At 37.8% G+C, this 18,044-nt stretch overlaps 2 protein-coding genes and 1 long non-coding RNA gene across 3 annotated transcripts in view; 1 reads left to right on the top strand and 2 right to left on the bottom strand.

Annotated features, from left to right (window-relative positions):
- Positions 1-160: 160 nt before the first annotated feature.
- Positions 161-7,444, bottom strand: LOC111443252 (WD repeat-containing protein 44-like). The gene is made up of 7 exons (XM_023080981.1): positions 5,203-7,444; positions 2,943-3,033; positions 2,609-2,766; positions 2,469-2,520; positions 2,288-2,370; positions 1,351-1,444; positions 161-1,134 (listed from the first exon to the last, which is right to left on the bottom strand). The coding sequence occupies exons 1-7, from the start codon at positions 6,835-6,837 to the stop codon at positions 530-532; spliced, it is 2,718 nt and encodes a 905-aa protein (XP_022936749.1). The 5' UTR covers positions 6,838-7,444; the 3' UTR covers positions 161-529.
- A 6,003-nt stretch (positions 7,445-13,447) lies between these two features.
- Positions 13,448-18,044, top strand: part of LOC111442588 — a 12,254-nt gene continuing 7,657 nt past the window's right edge. The window contains exon 1 of the long non-coding RNA XR_002710324.1: positions 13,448-13,472. This is a non-coding gene — a long non-coding RNA (uncharacterized LOC111442588). The remainder of the gene's footprint in view (positions 13,473-18,044) is intronic.
- Positions 14,906-17,969, bottom strand: LOC111442584. Its single transcript, XM_023079994.1, has 3 exons — positions 17,643-17,969; positions 15,530-15,735; positions 14,906-15,453 (listed from the first exon to the last, which is right to left on the bottom strand). Exons 1-3 carry the CDS (start codon positions 17,730-17,732, stop codon positions 15,195-15,197), a joined length of 555 nt encoding a protein of 184 aa, XP_022935762.1. The 5' UTR covers positions 17,733-17,969; the 3' UTR covers positions 14,906-15,194.

Here is an 18,044-nt window from a genome sequence, read left to right as displayed (position 1 = left end):
AGAAAATTCATTCCTAGTTCAAGATGGGTCCTTACAGACCCCTATTCCGACCCCACGAGTAAAATGAACATCTTTAGTTCAAACTAAATTTTATCGAGCATATAAAATAACCATTTCAGACAACATTTCATTTCAACCTTTAAAAAAAAAAAAAAAAAAAAAAAAAAAAAACTTTTTTCCTCTCTTTTCAATTCACTAAGTGCTCAAAACTCTACAATTCCCGTTTACAGAACTTACATCAATCACCTGTTGCTAAACCCATAAGTGTAAATTTTGTATCAGTTTTTCCCTTCACAAATCTGTACTTTTTTCCCACCGGACATGCTCGTCGGTGTCGGTGTCGGTGTCGCCGACCAGCACAAGCATAGGGTAACAAGGAACTTGATTCTGCTATAACATTACAAATCTCACCCAACATCTCTGTTTCTGTACATATATATTCCAATCAGTGGGGAGGAAATGAATCTATGGCAATGGTAATGGAGTTAGGGGCTGGTTTTTAAGAGGCTTCCATTTGCATTTCACCTCTTTAAATCTTAACTGCTAATCCAAAATTTTGGAACGTTCTGATTTCGCCTCGAAGACCTGCAGTTACGATCACCATACCCCATCCCGGCGAGCCTTCAAACATTCCATGGCCAATGTCCAAACTGGAATGAGGACTACGGTTAATCTGAGTGTTCGGAACGAGCTTTTCCTCCGGCCGAGTTGCTGCGATTCTGTCGAAGAAGTAGCTGTTGGTTGCACTTGAAAGAGTTCCATGAAGAGGGCTGTTTGTGCAACCAGAAGCTAATAGTGAATCCTCACTGCCATTTTCTACCTCCACAGGTGAAGGGGGATGGTTAGCCGACGAGACTTCGTCGAGATGATTTTCAATCACATTGTCGTAATCTCCGTAAAAATCGTCATCAAGTCCCCATATGTCGCCCGTTCCAGGCCAAGGAATAGCCACAGAGACATCCTGACAGTGGAAATGCTCGTATGATCGAACCACTGTCACTCCTTTGCTCCTACTAGGTCGAGAATCAGCTTCGTGCTTCCATATGTACACATGAGAATCCTCACTGGCTGATATCACATACCTGCCGTTCGCCGAAAGGCAGGCCGAGATTTGGCTGTTTGTATTTCGGAACCCTGTTACCAACTTAACACTCTTAAATAGTAATCCAAGCGTGGGAGATAAGAAAATTTAAGCAGCAGAGAAACTCGACTTCGAACGTAATCAAGTCCCTACTATGTTTAAAAAATACATATTAAAGCGCCTCGTGCACAATCCAATATGACTAGCTCATCAATATAAGCCACGGACTTTATAGGAAGTCTAAAAGATAAACTTGAAGTCAACCATACCTTTAAATCTCTGGACCAAATCAACTCCATCGACCAATCGGATGCGCGAATCTGCAGACGTAATGAGCACTTCTGTCGAACTTCCTGGAGCAAACTGTGAATTGGAAATGATCAGAAGTTCAGGAATCCACGTGCTTTGGTTGAGTCTAGAGGTAGCAACAATGCGTTTCGATTCGGCAAAATAGAAGCAAAAAATGTAACCGCCTAAGCCCACCGCTAGCAGATATTGTCCTCTTTGGGGTTTCCCTTCTGGGCTTCCCTCTCAAGGTTTTATAACACGTCCACTAGGGAGAGGTTTCCACAACCTTATAAGAAATGCTTCGTTTCCCTCTCCAACAGATGTGGGATCTCACAATCCACCCCCCCGGGGCCCAACATCCTCTAGTGTATGGCTCTGATACCATTTGTACCAGCCCAAGCCTACCGCTAGCAGATATTGTCCTTTTTATAGGCTTCTCCTCAATGTTTTAAAATACATCCACTGGGGAGAGGTTTCCACACCCTTAAAAGAAATGCTTTGTTTCCCTCTCCAACAGACATGGGATCTCACAATCCACCCCCTTTGGGAACCAGCATCCTCGTTGGCACATCGCCTCGTGTGGCTTTGATACCATTTGTACTAGCCCAAGCCCACCGCTAGTAGATATGTCTTTTTTGGGGTTTCCCTTCTGGGCTTCCCCTCAAGGTTTTAAAACCCGTCCACTAGGGAGAGGTTTTCACACCCTAATAAGAAATGCTTTGTTTCCCTCTCCTAATAGATGTGGGATCTCACAATCCACCCCCTTGGGAGCCCAGCGTCTTCACTAGCACACCACCCGGTGTCTGGCTCTGATACCATTTTAAAACCTTGAGGGGAAGCTCGAAAGAAAAAGTCCAAAGAGGACAATATCGGCTAGAGCGGTTACAAAAAATCACTGAAATAAACCCATCAAATTACCTGGAATCCAGTTATTTTCTTGTGGCTAGATTTTCTCTTCTTGTTCTGCAGATTTATCTCATTTTTTTGCTGCATCTTGTTCTCTGGTAAAAAAAAAAATGAAGAACTCAGTCAGTCACATAGCATTCACACACAGGTACTGTTGAGCAAGATGAATGGTTCTACAGAGAGTATAATATACCATAAGTACTGTACAATCGGCAGCTTCCCTTGTAAGAACCAACCAATGCACCCTTTAACAGTGAGGAAAAACAACATTTTGAGCAATAAATAGGACTAAAGATTCATATAGCAACAAGCCAAAGTTATGAACTATTCAACCTTGCCATCAGGTGTATAGCAAGCAGCGGTCACCATCTCATGCAAGTCGCTCCAATCAACGACTTGACGATCTGGGATACTCCATATACGAACTTTAGCATCTAATGATCCACTAATGAAGTATCGATCGTCGATAGGATTGAACTGGATGCAAGTTACTGCAGCAGGGTACATGTCAGAAACAAACTTGCTATTAGCTGTAAGACAGTTCAAGGATCAAATTATTCGGGGTTTTGTTTGCTATGTTATCGTCTTAGACTAACGAGTATCACCATTTTTGAGCAAATTTGACACAGTTTTACCAGAGAAAGCTAGAAAAAGGAAGTGAACTTACCATAATCACTGTGAGAAAAGATTTTGAGACAGGAATTGCTTGACAAGTGCCAGAGCCGTACAGTTTTGTCCATTGAAGATGAGAGCAAATGCTGGTAAAATAAAAGCAAAGAGTAAACTTTCAGTAAATAAAAAGTAATATCACACAACATCCTAATTTCCATACAATTAGGCGACGCCACGAGTAGGGAATGCTATCGTTATCACAGCCATTTTCGTCGTCCCGTCCTGTTACATCCTAGATCTACTTTCCTAGAATTTCAGGCATCCCATGGCACGTTATGATTCAGTAATCTCTGGTTCCATTAGTATCTGCCCTTACTGATGGCTCGAGATGAAAACAAAATGGGATCTGGAGCAGTGACAACAATTAAGGGATTTGAGCTAAGAAAATGGTTCAAAACTACAAGGAGTGGCGTAGCATGCGCCCTCCAAAAGATGCCTCGCTTCCTGTTCATTGCGCCCCATGATGCGCCTACACGTGCATTTCAAAGCTCTGCAGTGGAAGATGCAGCCTCTAACTATCTACGGTTATGATACTTGGGAATAAAACAATCTCATCCAAAGTAAACCGAAATAGGCATCGGAATAAAAACTAGCTATTGCACACATTATGACAAACTATAACTTTGAGTTTCAAAATAGACGTTCATGGATTTTCAACACGCTTAAAGAGAATGGCGATGGGAAGATGTTTCCATGGCTCTAATCATCAATGAGAAAGTATGTCCTAGCAAAAGTTCCAACATTGATCATCAAATGAAGGAAAAGTTCAAGAAATGAGAGTAATTGTGAGATCTCACATTGGTTGGAGAGGAGAACGAAGCATTTCTTATAAGGGTGTAGAAACTTCTACCTAGTAGACACATTTTAAAAACTATGAGGCTGACGGCGATACGTAACGGGCCAGAGCGGATAATATCTGTTGGCAATGGGCTTGGGCTGTTACAGCAATACGAACATATCTTTTCTTCATATATAGGTCCTCCCATATTCAGTCCAACTTAGAGAGAAGCAACATACAAAGCATTATCATCAAGCTATTGATCCTCACCCACTTAAATAAGGTATTAGCCAAAAGAAGAAGCAACATACGAGTTCATTTCGAGTTCACGAAAACATAAAGATATTAAAAATCTTAGTAGAACAGCTCGTTTTTTGTTCGAAGCGATAGTAATCAATCCCATACGTATCTAAAAACGCCATGGAGGAGACATTCATGGCCTGACCAAAATGCATCCTTTCCAAACTTGCTCAAGTAATTTTGTACCATAAAGATCTGTATCTTTCAAAATCTCCAAAGCCATTTATATATAAAGGTCACATTCTTACATCTAAGGCTTCCTATACCGAAGGCCGTTGACCATCTTTCAGTTCATAAGAAACACTCCCGAACACCACATACGACCAAATGGCCTTTTCTAAAGTTAGACATTAAGAATCTATCAGAACAAAACATGTCGTCATCTGTAATAGTCCAAGCCCATTGCTAACAAATATTGTCCTCTCTGAACTTTCCCTTGTAGGCTTCCCCTCAAGGTTTTAAAGCGTGTCTACTAGGGAGAGGTTTCCACACCCTTGTAAGAAATGCTTCGTTCCTCTCTCCAACCGATGTGGGATCTCACGTTTTTCCTCCCCCTTTTAAACTAACACACACATCACTCATCCAAATCATCAAGTTGATTCTATGAGCCTCATCGGGATATACTTTCTTGAAGTTGTTTTCTCTCGTTACGTGTAGTCTATTTTCATGGTGGGCTTGCCTTGTTAGAACACTGTTTCGTTGTGATATACTTATAGTAATTTGACCAGTTATTCAAAACAGTCCACGGAAACAAATTCGAAACAATAGTGAAAAACATGTCGTTTATAATCGCTCTCAAACAGTCCAAACGCTTTCTCTTCCAAGAAAGTTAGAAGAAATAGGTATAAAGTGTGTCGAACTTCTATCTGATAAAATATCGGCCCGTTTTAAACACAAAAAAAAGTTGAAACACGAAACAACATTAGCTACCATCATAAATCAAGCAACGTAGTTTCAAATGGAACAATCTTCACCACGTTCGGCATTTTCGAAAGCTCAAGGACTAAACTTGTGACTTAACCCGTAATAGATTATACAAATGTAAAACTAAGTTGAATTCCTTCTCTAATCAACATAGAGTTTAAGCCTTAAATATAAGGTAATATCCACAAGAATTAGTATGTCAAAAAAACATCGAAAATACGAAACATGAATAGGTATTCAAATAGAAACTAACCTGAGATTTGGACCAAGATAGGTCGAGCACGACATCGAGATGCCCCTGGAATGAACAGAAAGGTTTTTCTGAAAGCCCAAATACAGTGTCCGGCACTATAATTTGTTCCAAGCTCACTGATTTCCGGCTAATGGAAGATCTCCCTCTTCTCTTTTTCTCATGATAGCTATCCACATTTGGAGATAATGAAGTTGGCTCGGGCGACTCGTTAGCTGCAAATAAGAAACTCAAATTCCCTTCTTCTGGTTTCTCCATCAGTAGTTCGCCCTTTTTCTCCGACTCAATGACCTGCCAAACGTGAATGATACGGTCCTCTCCTGCGCTTGCAAGGTACTTCCCATCCAAACTAAACTTAATGGTCCATATTGAGCCAGTGTGAGCCTGTATCTCTTGGCTCTTGTAGAGTGCAGACAATTCTTTACTTGATTTTCCGTACTGCCTAACTCTTACTCTCTCTGGACCATGAAAGGAAACATCCTGGCTATCATCTGTTGCAGAGCTCGACCTCCGTCCACCCTTCTCAGACGATGTATCCCTCTCGTCACTGCTACGTCTCTCCTTTTGACCCTTCACCGTGCCAGTGACACTCTTTATACCCTTAAACCAGCCTCCTTTCTTTTTCAACTTCGAACTACTACCGATATCCCCATTCACGTTTAAATCAACGTTTTCGTTACAACCATCCTCCACAATCTGCCTTCGCATCAGTTCTTGAACAATAGGTGAATGGCCAACACATTTATCAAACTCCTCCATGGTCAACTGTTTCCCAGTGCCCACTTCCTTCAGCTTGTTCCACATTCCATCTTCAGTAATCTCATTCAGAACAAACTCCTTCCCATTGTCAAGATCTTTGATAGTACAGACTTTCTCATTGACCTCTTCACTAGTAGAACAATGCGAATCCTCGCTAACCTGTCGTTGATTCACGCCGTTCTGGGACATCGACGATGGATCAGGATCGGAATTGGTACTCACAATTAAGGAATCACTTCGAATCTCATCCACCCATCTACTGTTTTTCCCAGATGGCGGCTTATGCTGTGAAGCAGCTAAAGCAACCAATGGAACTCCCTCGCTCTTACAGCTTTGGGACTTAACGACTACAGGATTATAGCTATTTGCAAATGAAGTGATGGTTTCATTGACAGAATGAAATGAAAAAATTGAAGGAGAATTAATGGACGACGAATAATTACACTGGTCATTAGTATCGCTGCCGGAAGCCGATTTCGAGCGGATGATTGCAGTGGGCTGCTGTTGTTGACTACTCAAAGAATCCGACGACACCGATCGACCAAAATCTCCAACACCCATTTCACTATGATCCAATTCCAAGGTCGTATTAGCTCGTGAGAGAGAAGGGTCACCGCTAAGACCCATTTCTTGAAGAAGACGGCGCCGGCGCTCCAACACAGAGGCGGGCTCGGAGATCCAAATATCATAGTCGGAAGCCGCCATAGGGAATTTGGGTACCGGAAAAGGGTGCTCGGAATCATAATTAGGGGAGTTTCCATTTGAATCTCTATCGTCATCGGAATTGGAAGTGGAACAAGAACTTGAGGAAGCAATGCGATCAAGGGACTCGTAAAAACACTCTTCGTCGTCGTTTTCGTCCACGAATTTGTTCATCATTCAAAGGGCATTGCCATCTCAATGGAAAATGCCCCAAAAAACGATCGGATCAGAGATGGGGTTCGCTAAATACCGTCGCTAGTGAAGAACAAACAATGAATCCTTCAAAGGAAATGGGTATTCCCCAATAAGAACAACGAACACAGATACAAAAAGGGGAAGACAGAGGAATTTAAAGGGATCGGAGAAGGAAGAATATGTAAAAGATTTAAGGTTCGTTAATCAGATCCAACAAAAGAGCAAGAGAAAGGAGAAGGGAACGAAGCCCTATGCTGGGGTTGTGCAAAAGAGTTGGATTTTGCGCTGTCTGTGTTTAAATCAAAACCCAGAAACCAACACTCACACAGAGAAAGAGAAACAGAGAACAGAGAGAAAGAGAGAAAGAGAGAGAGAGAGAAGCTTGGATTCTGCCAATGGAGAAATGTGGGATTCAGCAACAAAAAACTGGTCTATGAACAACTGGGTATGTGAAAAAACCCCATAAATTTAGAATTAAAAATCAAGAACATGGAACAGAGTTTAACAATTTTACAGGCAATTAGAATTTTGTTCATTAAAACTAAAAAGGATAATCATAATAGCAATGGAAGAATTCAAGATGTCACTCCCCAACAGTTTTACTGTGTACTAAACCAACCAAGCAAGAGCTTCATTTTTGTTTTCTTTCCAGGCCCGAAAAATAGTTCGTTCACCTCAGTTTGTTCGTTAACATTTTACCTTCAATCCAGACTCTTTGTTAGCAAATTTTCGTTACAATTGTGTTTAAAACATAACGGATAGAATTAAATTCATTCTCCTGTTTATGTTTTAACCTAAATTGTTAACAAAAACATAACCAAACTAGTAGAAACCCTGAAATCGAAAAAACGAATTAGTACAAACGTTGAAATAAAAAATCGAACTATCAGAAACCCTGAAAATGAAAATCGAACTAGTATAAACTCTGAAAGTGAAAATTGAACTAGTACAAACCCTGAAACATAAAATCGAACTAGTATAAACCCTGAAAGTGAAAATTGAACTAGTAGAAACCCTGAAACTGAAAATCGATCTAGTATAAACCTTGAAATAACAAATCGAACTATCAGAAACCCTGAAACAGAAAATTGAATAAAACCCTGAAATCGAAAATTGAACTAGTATAGACTTTGAAACCGAAAATCTAACTAATATAAACCCTAAAATAAAAAAACTGAACTAGCAGAAACTCTGTTATATCAAGCGATGGTCGACTGTATATATATAATAATGAACGTTAACTTAAACCTGGTTCAAATAGTTAAGGCAAATACTTTCGATCCAGAGGTTAAAAGTTTGAAACCGTTCGAGCGTAAATTTAACTTTTAATACATGGAGGGAGGTAAATGGGCTTTTGGAAGCCCAAGAAAGGTAAAGCTGGAAAGGGCACAAATGTACAACTAAATATGGTGAACTAGTTACTGTAATCCCAACCGTCCTCAAGCTGTCCAGCCCATTACTGGTAACTGAAGATGACACCCCAAGGCTTTAACTCCACTTAGGGACCATCTCATCACTCCTTCCCTTCAAAATCAACCAATCTTCTAATTACCAAATCACAATACATCGAAAACAAGAATCGAACTATCGAGAATTTCAAAATTTTTGTTGAGTTTCGACGATCGTTCAATGTAGCAGAAAATCGAACTAGCAGAAACTCTGAAATTGAAGATCGAACTAACAAAAACTCTAAAATCGATAATCGAACTAGTAGAAACCCTAAAATCGAAAACTGAAATAACAAAATCTCTAAAATCGAAAATCAAACTAGTAGAGACCTTAAACCGAAAACCAAACTAATAGAAACCCTAAAATCGAAAATTAAACCAACAGAAAATAAAACTAGTAAAGACCCTGAAATCGAAAATTGAACTAGTAGAAACCCTAAAATTGAAAACTGAACTAACAGAAACTCAAACTAGTAAAGGCCTTGAAATCGAAAATCGAACTAGTAGAAACTCTAAAATCGAAAATTGAACTAACAAAAACTCAAATTAGTAAAGACCCTGAAATCGAAAATCGAACTAGTAAAGACCCTGAAATCGAAAATCGAACTAGTAGAAACCCTAAAATCGAAAATTGAACTAACAGAAAATCAAACTAGTAAAGACCCTGAAATCGAAAATCAAACTAGTAAAGACCCTGAAATCGAAAATCGAACTAGTAGGAACCCTAAAATCGAAAATTGAACTAACAGAAAATCAAACTAGTAAAGGCCCTAAAATCGAAAATCGAACTAGTAGAAACCCTAAAATCGAAAATTGAACTAATAGAAAATCAAACTAGTAAAGGCCCCTGAAATAAAAAATCGAACAAGTAGAGACTCTAAAATCAAAAATTGAACTAACAGAAACTCAAACTAGTAAAGACCCTGAAATCGAAAATCGAACTAACAGAAACTCGAACTAGTAAAGATCCTGAAATCGAAAATTGAACTAGTAGAAACCCTAAAATCGAAAATTGAACTAACAGAATCAAACTAATAAAGACCTTGAAATCGAAAATCGAACTAGTAGCAACCCTAAAATCGAAAATTGAACTAACAGAAAATCAAACTAGTAAAGACCCTAAATAAAAAATCGAACTAGTATAAACCCTAAAATAAAAAATCGAACTATTAGAAACCCTAAAATCGAAAATTGAATTAACAGAAATAAAACTAGTAAAGACCCTGAAATCAAAAATCAAACTAGTAGAACCCTAAAATCAAAAATTGAACTAGTAGAAACCCTAAAACCGAAAATCGAGCTAACAGAAAATTAAACTAGTAAAGACCCTGAAATCGAAAAATCAAACTAGTAGAACCCTAAAATCGAAAATTGAACTAGTAGAAACCCTAAAACCGAAAATCGAGCTAACAGAAAATTAAACTAGTAAAGACCCTGAAATCGTAAATCAAACTAGTAGAACCCTAAAATCGAAAATTGAACTAGTAGAAACCCTAAAACCGAACCCTAAAATCAAAAATTGAACTAGTAGAAACCCTAAAACCGAAAATCAAGCTAACAGAAAATTAAAAGTAAAGACCTTGAAATCGAAAAATCAAACTATAGAACCCTAAAATCGAAAATTGAACTAGTAGAAACCCTAAAACCGAAAATCGAGCTAACAAAAATTTAAACTAGTAAAGACCCTGAAATCGAAAATCAAACTAGTAGAACCCTAAAATCGAAAATTGAACTAGTAGAAACCCTAAAACCGAAAATCGAGTTAACAGAAAATTAAACTATTAAAAACCCTGAAACCGAAAATCGAACTAGATGCAAAAGAAATTGGGATTAGGTTGGGAATTTGAGTATACCAAAAAAAAAAAATGTGTGGGGGTAGTAACATTGTTGTCCATACATAGAACAAAAGTCAAAAGCATTCAATTTGATTGGGTGATGTTTCAATCCCATCACATATTTTTTGTACCTTTTATCAAAAATAACAATTTTCATAGTATTAGTGTTGATGTGGGTTTTGTATATAATAAGGTTTTTTGAGCTTATAATAAAATTTTAGTCTATCTAGGTCTTCATTCGGGTAGTAGTAGAGTATCATTCGTGTTTATAATAGTTTGCGACTCCCAGTTTGATAATCCACCCCCTTTGGAGGCTAACGTCCTTGCCAGCACACTGCTAAATGTCTGGCTCTAATACCATTTGTAACAATCCAAGTTTATCGATAGCAGATATTGTATGTTTTGGCTTGATACGTATCGTCGTTAGTGTCACGGTTGTAAAATGCGTCTACTAAGGAGAGATTTTCACACCCTTGTAAAGAACATTATGTTCCCTTCCTCAACTGATTTGAGATCTCACATCGTCATTGTTCTATTTAATTCAAACACTTGGTTGGAGATACCTCGATTATTCGGTAGTAGACGTAGATAGTTCCCTTCATGCTAGGATTTTTTTAGTTTCTCCTTCTCATATAGTTCTCGGTCCTACCATTCTAGTTCGAGAAAGCTGATAGACCTTTCAAGACAAGTCCTTTCCACTATGACTAACGTCATTAAGTAGTATCATGGGACTTGACTTCCCTACACTCTAGAGCATTATTGGTTTCTCGTGCTTGGGTGTCCTTGCATCGTAGACATTCCATGGTACCTTTGTCTAGTCCAATTCAATTCAGATGAAACATATCAAGACATTCTCTTATAAGTTGACGTATTATTATCTATCATCTTTGATGGTAGCATAACCTCCACGTCAGTGACTAATAAGATATTATTAACCATCAAAAATAACATATCGAAAACCAGTTGAAAAACATACACATGAAGTTGTCTTACCACACTAACACAGAGCACCATTGTTGGTCTGCCTGTTGGTCTAGCGAATCCTCCTAACCGTCGCGTCTTTTAACCGACCCGAACAACATATGAATCCCTACGTATCACGTTCTTAGAGTTCTTGGGATTTGGAAGCACAGAACCCTAGGGTTTCTGGTCTTGTAATGGTGTTTTCTTGATTAGTGTGACTATTTGGTGGAATGGGAGCAGCCTTTTATCCCTTAGCTTTGCTCTCCATAGCTCAAATGAATTGTTCATTCATAGTCTACTTTTTCTCTGTTTTGTAATTACATTCCATGTATCACAAAATTAGGGTTTATAAATTTAGCCACGATTTTAGGTAATTGCTCGGGAAATTCGATCGATCCAATCCAATTCAATCTATATAGGTTACGATTAGGTTATTATGTTATAAGTAAAAATCCGTATGAATTAGGTCAATTCGTACGTCCATTAAAATTAGTTTAAGTTGAATGGAATGAAACATGAATTTATTCTCAAACCGCCCTTAAAAATAAAATTTTAATTATCTTAAATGTAATTAAAAAAAATATATGTTGAAATTTTCAAACCATTCCAACCCAAATATTTTATGAGCGGATTGAGTTCAATTCATTATTTAATAAGAGCTTAATTGATTTCAAACCGGTCGCTTTGGCCACTCAAGCACATAACATTTGTTAAAAAGTATTATTTTTAATTTAAGGGTCAAATCGTCAATTCGAGTCTTTTATGGAGATTAAAGGGTTCCCTGGCCACAAATGTATAAATACCACAATATGTTATGTAAAAATCAGATTGGTGAATGAATAAAATTGAGATCTCGAATGGAGACGTTTTTCTTAATCTAAGCATCAATTTTGCCATTTTTAAGTTTCAAGTAATTATTGTGGTAGAAGTACATCTGAGCCATTCAATCAAGATAAGTTAAGTTGTGGAGTGACTCAATTTATAACAACGTTATAAATCTTGTTTCTATCATTATCTCTTGGTTCATCCAAATTTTATATAAAATGTGTTGTTCTTGCTAAAACAAAAGCTTGGATGGATCGTTGGGCTGAAGAGATTAGGGTTGCCTTGTTATATAGTTTTAAACCTAAGTATTTTTTTGGTAACGTTTATATAATTTCATCTAATATACTTTTGATTTGAATTAATTTTTGGCGCAATATTTAGAAATATTAATCAATGGTTTAAATAAAATAATTCTATTGACATTTGCGTTAGGATGCTTTTTAATTATCTAATATAATTAATTAAAAAATTAAGGTTAATAATTAAATTTTTTATTTAAATATATTTCCAGATAAAAAAAAACCATTTAATATAAAACCCTCGTGCCTTGATTCCTTACAGCCTGTAATTAGCATTAAAATATGAGGATAAAAAATTTACTTTATTATTATTATTATTATTATTAGGTCAAGTCAAGCTTTCCATTTTCTATTTTTTATTTTCAATATTTTCTTTTTAGACTTTTTCGGATTTTCTGTTCAAAATATATTTTTGTTTTGTTTTTTAGTGAATTTAATCTAATTCAAATATTAATAAACGAGTTCGAAGACACAATAATTAGAGATAAATAATGACATTATTTGTCTATAAAATTTAGAATTAATATTTAAAAATAATTAAAAAAAATTACTCATAAATATTTATAATTAATTAATACGTTAAAAAGAAGTCGACTCAACCATAATTTAGTGGATAAAAATATTAATTATCATTTTAAATGTTGAATATTTATCTATAATTATTTAAATAAAATATAAATAAATTAAATATATATTTTGTGTTCATGACACCTTGCATTAAAAAATGTTTTAAAAAGTCAAAGGATAGTTGTTTAGCAATATATTCCGAAGCAAATGCCAAAATCCTTGACGACGAATGATTTCATTTTTTATATTTATGAGTGTTCGAGTTAGCATGAACGTACTTCAACTTTCTAATGGAATAATCATACGACGCATACGAAAGTTATTAAAATAGAAAAAAGCAATAGCCTTGGTCTAAACCCGTTCGTCTAAGTCGCTTATTGTTTACAATCTCTAAACCTATGATATGGTATGAAACATTCCCTACTTATAAAGTTGTAGACATCTCTCCCTAGTAGACATGTTTTAAAATCATGAGATTGACGGTCATACGTAATAGGTCAAAGCAGACAATATTTGCTATTAGTGAGTTGGCATAAGAGCTAGACACTGAGCAGTGTACCAGCGAGGACGCTAGGTCCCAAAGAGGATGGATTGGGAGATCCTACATCGATTGAAGAGGGGAACAAAGTATTTGGGTGTGGAAACCTCTCCCTAGTCCCTAGTAGACGCGTTTTAAAACCGTAAAACTGACGACGATACATGACGGGCCAAAGCGAACAATACCTACTAACGGTGAGTTTAGATTGTTACCTACTAGCGTCGATTTAGATGATGTTAATGAATGAGAAGGAAGCAAAAAGGGAACTCACAGCTTGGGTGATGTTCATAGAATTGACTTTGCTAAATTCACAGCAGAGAAAGTTCGTCGGCCAGCTTCCTGCCTCATTGTACTGAGACAATGCATCTTGTTCTCAACATCAGTCTCTTGTCCAAATTCAAAGAGCAAGAATCTGTCTCAGAGCCGCCCAAACCAATCATTTTCCAAAGCCCCATGATCTTAGGCTCTCTTTATAGCTACCCCCCAAATGGTTACATTTCACAGTGCCTCATCACCTGCCCAAGAAAACTACTGTTTATTTGCAGACCAAGTTGTAAGTAAATGCAGGAACTAAACTAAAGATCGACCTGGCGATCAACTTGCAACGACATGACTATGATTAAGATTAAGTCTGTCTGAAAGAATTACATTCAATCAAACATCTTGATTTTTCAGCTAATGTTCTAACATTATTTCTACTTGAAATACACTTTTGAAACAAAAATGTAAAGTTTTAGGGGTATGTTTTGTAACTTAGAAAAGAAAATTTTGGTTCAGGCATTTTGTCAAACATGTGGTGTGCACACCCGCTACGGCCACAAGCAACCGTGTGGGAGAAACACGTTATTCGATTCAAAGCTGTCTAAATGTGCCCCTGCATTGTGTTCTTCAAGTTTTAAGCCAACCCCATTGAGCTGGCTTCAAATTCAAACACTCCCACAAGGACTTTCAGCAGACAGACCTAAAAAGAAAAGGGCTTTAATTAAACAAGCATCACCTGCGTCCATGAATGGCCGGAACAATCAGCAATTATGTCGACAGTTGTGTTGATGGGAGGGGGATGTTTTGGCCATTAAATTTAAATACTTTGTATCCCGACGATGCTTGTTTAAGGCGTGTTGTCTATGGCCGCATGTCGGATGTCCTGATCATGTTTGTCCAAAACATGTTGTCCATGGCCATATGCCTCTTCCAAACCTCTTTTACATGTTTTCATCTTATATAGACTTTTACTACTTCATGTTGTGTCAATACGGGAGCGTATGACTGTTCATCAAAATCATATCTACACCCACTAAGGCTAAAATGCCTCAAGATATACTAGTCGTCACTTCTTCCTATTCGGGTTATATGCTATCAAAACCGTTATTGTTGCCTAATTACTTTTAGCATATAACATTATTTTCAACGTATTTCCTCAATCACGTTTTCCAAAACATTCCTCTCAAACGTAAATCGAGATTCGAGCATACGCCGATGCCATCTGCAAAGTCCAAATTTCTCATGGTTGACGTGTTCGCTGGATTAGAACAAATGCCACGCAATCGTGCAAAAGTAAGATTGTGACACTAGACAAGCCGAAGAGTATATGAATTCATTGCCACTGAGGTCTCACAAAAGATACAAATATTTATAGGAAGACAACCAATGTTTCTCTTATTGTCAATACAAATGTAACAATCCACCAAAAAGACAAGAAAAGCGCAGCAGCAATGGTTAAAATGGAGAGAAAACAAAGAACTTCACAGACTAAAAATTCTGATACTGATAATTCTTCCTAAACTAAAACCAGTAGTTGATATGCAAAACTATCTCGATATCGAACCGGGAGCATCAATCCTATTAGATTTGATTATACGTACACTCATTTGTAGGTTCCCATGCCAACGCCCGTTTCTCCGCCGTAGGGAAGGAAGCTTTCCCTCGCCTTCGAGTAGAACACATAGTAGAGTTCTGATACAATGGCATTAAGGAAAATGAAGGCTGCACCTGCACCGAAAACTCCCTTCCTCAAAGTTTGGCACGACGGAGGATTGTCACCAAACATGGTTCGGTACTTGGTGTGGTAGGCGTTCCTTATCGAGCCCGCGAACAAGCAAACCTCAGCAATGAAGAAAAACACCCTGCAAGATTGTGTGTATTGGATTGGACCCTTTAGTTTGAACTTATGGAGTGAAGCTCACAAATAGGTTCACTTACCAGCAGATTATGAATAGGATAATAGCCCATGCCCTCGAACCTCCAGGACTTAACGACTTCCCGCAACAAAAACATCGGCTAGCTACCATTATGAGGGCCTGGCTAGCCATGAGAAGTAGAAAAGCACCGACGCCATAGCCTGTCGAGATGTCGGAGTCATACACACAATAGTTGTAATTCTTTTCACTATCTGGTACAACGTTGGCCTGTTATCAAACGATAAATACACGATACATTATGAGCGGAAATGCATCAAATCCTATGCTAGTATATCATATAGACATTAGAAATCAGCTGAAACCAACTCGTCGATCTTCGAAGTAACGAAGAAACCAAAAGAGTACAGAACGAAACCAGTTATTGAGTATGCGTTGGATACAACTTATTAGTAAGATTAGATTCATAGCAATATGAATGAATGAGTGAGTGATGGTGGAAACACATGAGAACAGTTACCTTAATTTTACCATTGTCTAGATCGAAAGTAAACGCCCGACCATTTTGAAGTAACGTGCTTAGTAGTCAGAAACAAAGAAATATACGGAAGTCTCCTTTGTTCCACATCGGCTAATTAAGGAGTTGATCGTGGGTTTATAAGTCAGAAATACATCTACATTGGTATGAGGCCTTTTGGGGAAATCAAAAGCAAAGCCATAAGAGCTTATGCTCAAAGTAGACAATATCATATCATTGTGGAATCCTCTTAGGCATGTCAATGGAATCAGAGTTATACCCTTAACTTAGGCATGTCAATGGAATCCTCAAATAACGAACAAAGAAGTTGTGAACCTCGAAGGTGTAGTCAAAAGTGACTCAAGTGTCGAGCAAAGAGTGTACTTTGTTCGAGGACTATAGAAAAGGAGTCGAGCCTCGATTAAGGGGAGACTGTTCGAGGGCTCCATAGGCATCAGGGGAGGCTCTATGGTGTGCTTTGTTCGAGAGGAGGATTGTTGGGAGAGGAATCCCACATCGGCTAATTAAGGAGTTGATCATGGGTTTTATAAGTAAGAAATACATCTACATTGGTATGAGACCTTTTAGGGAAACCAAAAGTAAAGCCATAAGAGCTTAGGCTCAAAATGGACAATATCATACCATTGTGGAGAGTCATGATTCCTAACATGGTATTAGAGTCATACCCTTAACTTAGTCATGTCAATAGAATCCTCAAATATCGAACAAAGAAGTTGTGAGCCTCGAAGTTCAAAAGTGACTCAAGTATCGAGCAAAGGGTGTACTTTTTCAAGAGCTCCAGAGAAGGAGTCGAGCTTCGATTCAAGGGAGGCTGTTCGAGGGCTCCATAGGCCTCAGGGAATGCTCTATGATGTGCTTTGTTCGAGGGGAGGATTGTCAGGAGAGGAGTCCCGCATCGGTTAATTAAGGGGTTGATCATGGGTTTATAAGTAAGGAATACATCTCCACGAGAGCTTAGACTCAAAATGGACAATGTCATACCATTGTGGAGAGTCATGATTCCTAACAGCCTACTACTTCAGTTCAGAACAGCTCAGAATTGCATTTTAGAAAAGCCAAGTATAGTCACTATTGTTAGTATGCTCTAAATCATGAACATGTCAACAATTTTCAAACCAAGAACAACTTAATCCATTATCCATTTTCCTGCTTTTTAACAACTAAAGCCCTAATTTATGAACCCTAATGGATGTGTTAGACGAACACGACTCTCCACAATGGTATGATATTGTCCACTTTGAGCATAAGCTCTCATGGCTTTGCTTTGGGATTCCCCAAAAGGCCTCATTCCAATGGATTTAGTATTCCTCACTTATAAACCCATGATCACACCCTAAATTAGTCGATGTGGGACTTCCATCATCCAACAGGATGAACTGATACCACAAATTTCAAGCAGAAAAGCCAATAAATCGTTGTTTGGTGACCAAGAACAACCCAGAAAAGGAAAGATTCTTGGTTCATCCATTCTCGATTTCACAATGCCGATTTCATCAACTCCAAAACGACCCACAAACAGAATCACAGAAACCAAACAGACCCAGAAATCAAAGAACCCCAAACCGACAAAAATTGCAGTAAAAAGCACAAAAGAAAGCGACAATGAATGGAAGAGATGGAGAGAGGGACTGAAGCTTACAGTGCTTCTTCTTTGCTCAGCGGCAACGGCCAGGCCAAAAGCAATAACATCGAGTACAATAACTATAATCAGAACCAATTTGGACGCCATTGATGGACAAAATACACTGGTTCAGAGCTTTTTTGATCTGCCCTGATATTTGTTTCTACTCAATTCTTGAGCAGATTCAGTAATGTTTCACTGTCTCTCTGTGTCTCTTCTTGTTGGGGTTTATAAGAGGGACAGAGAAACAAGCTTTGCTCTGATGAAAACAGAGTGAAAAAGAAAAAAAATTAGAAAGAGAAAATAACGTCTCAACATCTTGCCAGTAGCTTGCACAAATCCCCATTATACCCATCTGTCTGAATTTCTGATAATTTAAAAAAATAAATTCTTTTCTTAAAAAAAAAAAAAAAAAAAAAA

Source organism: Cucurbita moschata, unplaced genomic scaffold, assembly GCF_002738365.1.
Source record: "Cucurbita moschata cultivar Rifu unplaced genomic scaffold, Cmos_1.0 Cmo_Scf00005, whole genome shotgun sequence".
Classification (NCBI taxonomy): Eukaryota; Viridiplantae; Streptophyta; class Magnoliopsida; order Cucurbitales; family Cucurbitaceae; genus Cucurbita; species Cucurbita moschata.
This window is presented reverse-complemented; position numbering and strand designations above follow the sequence as displayed.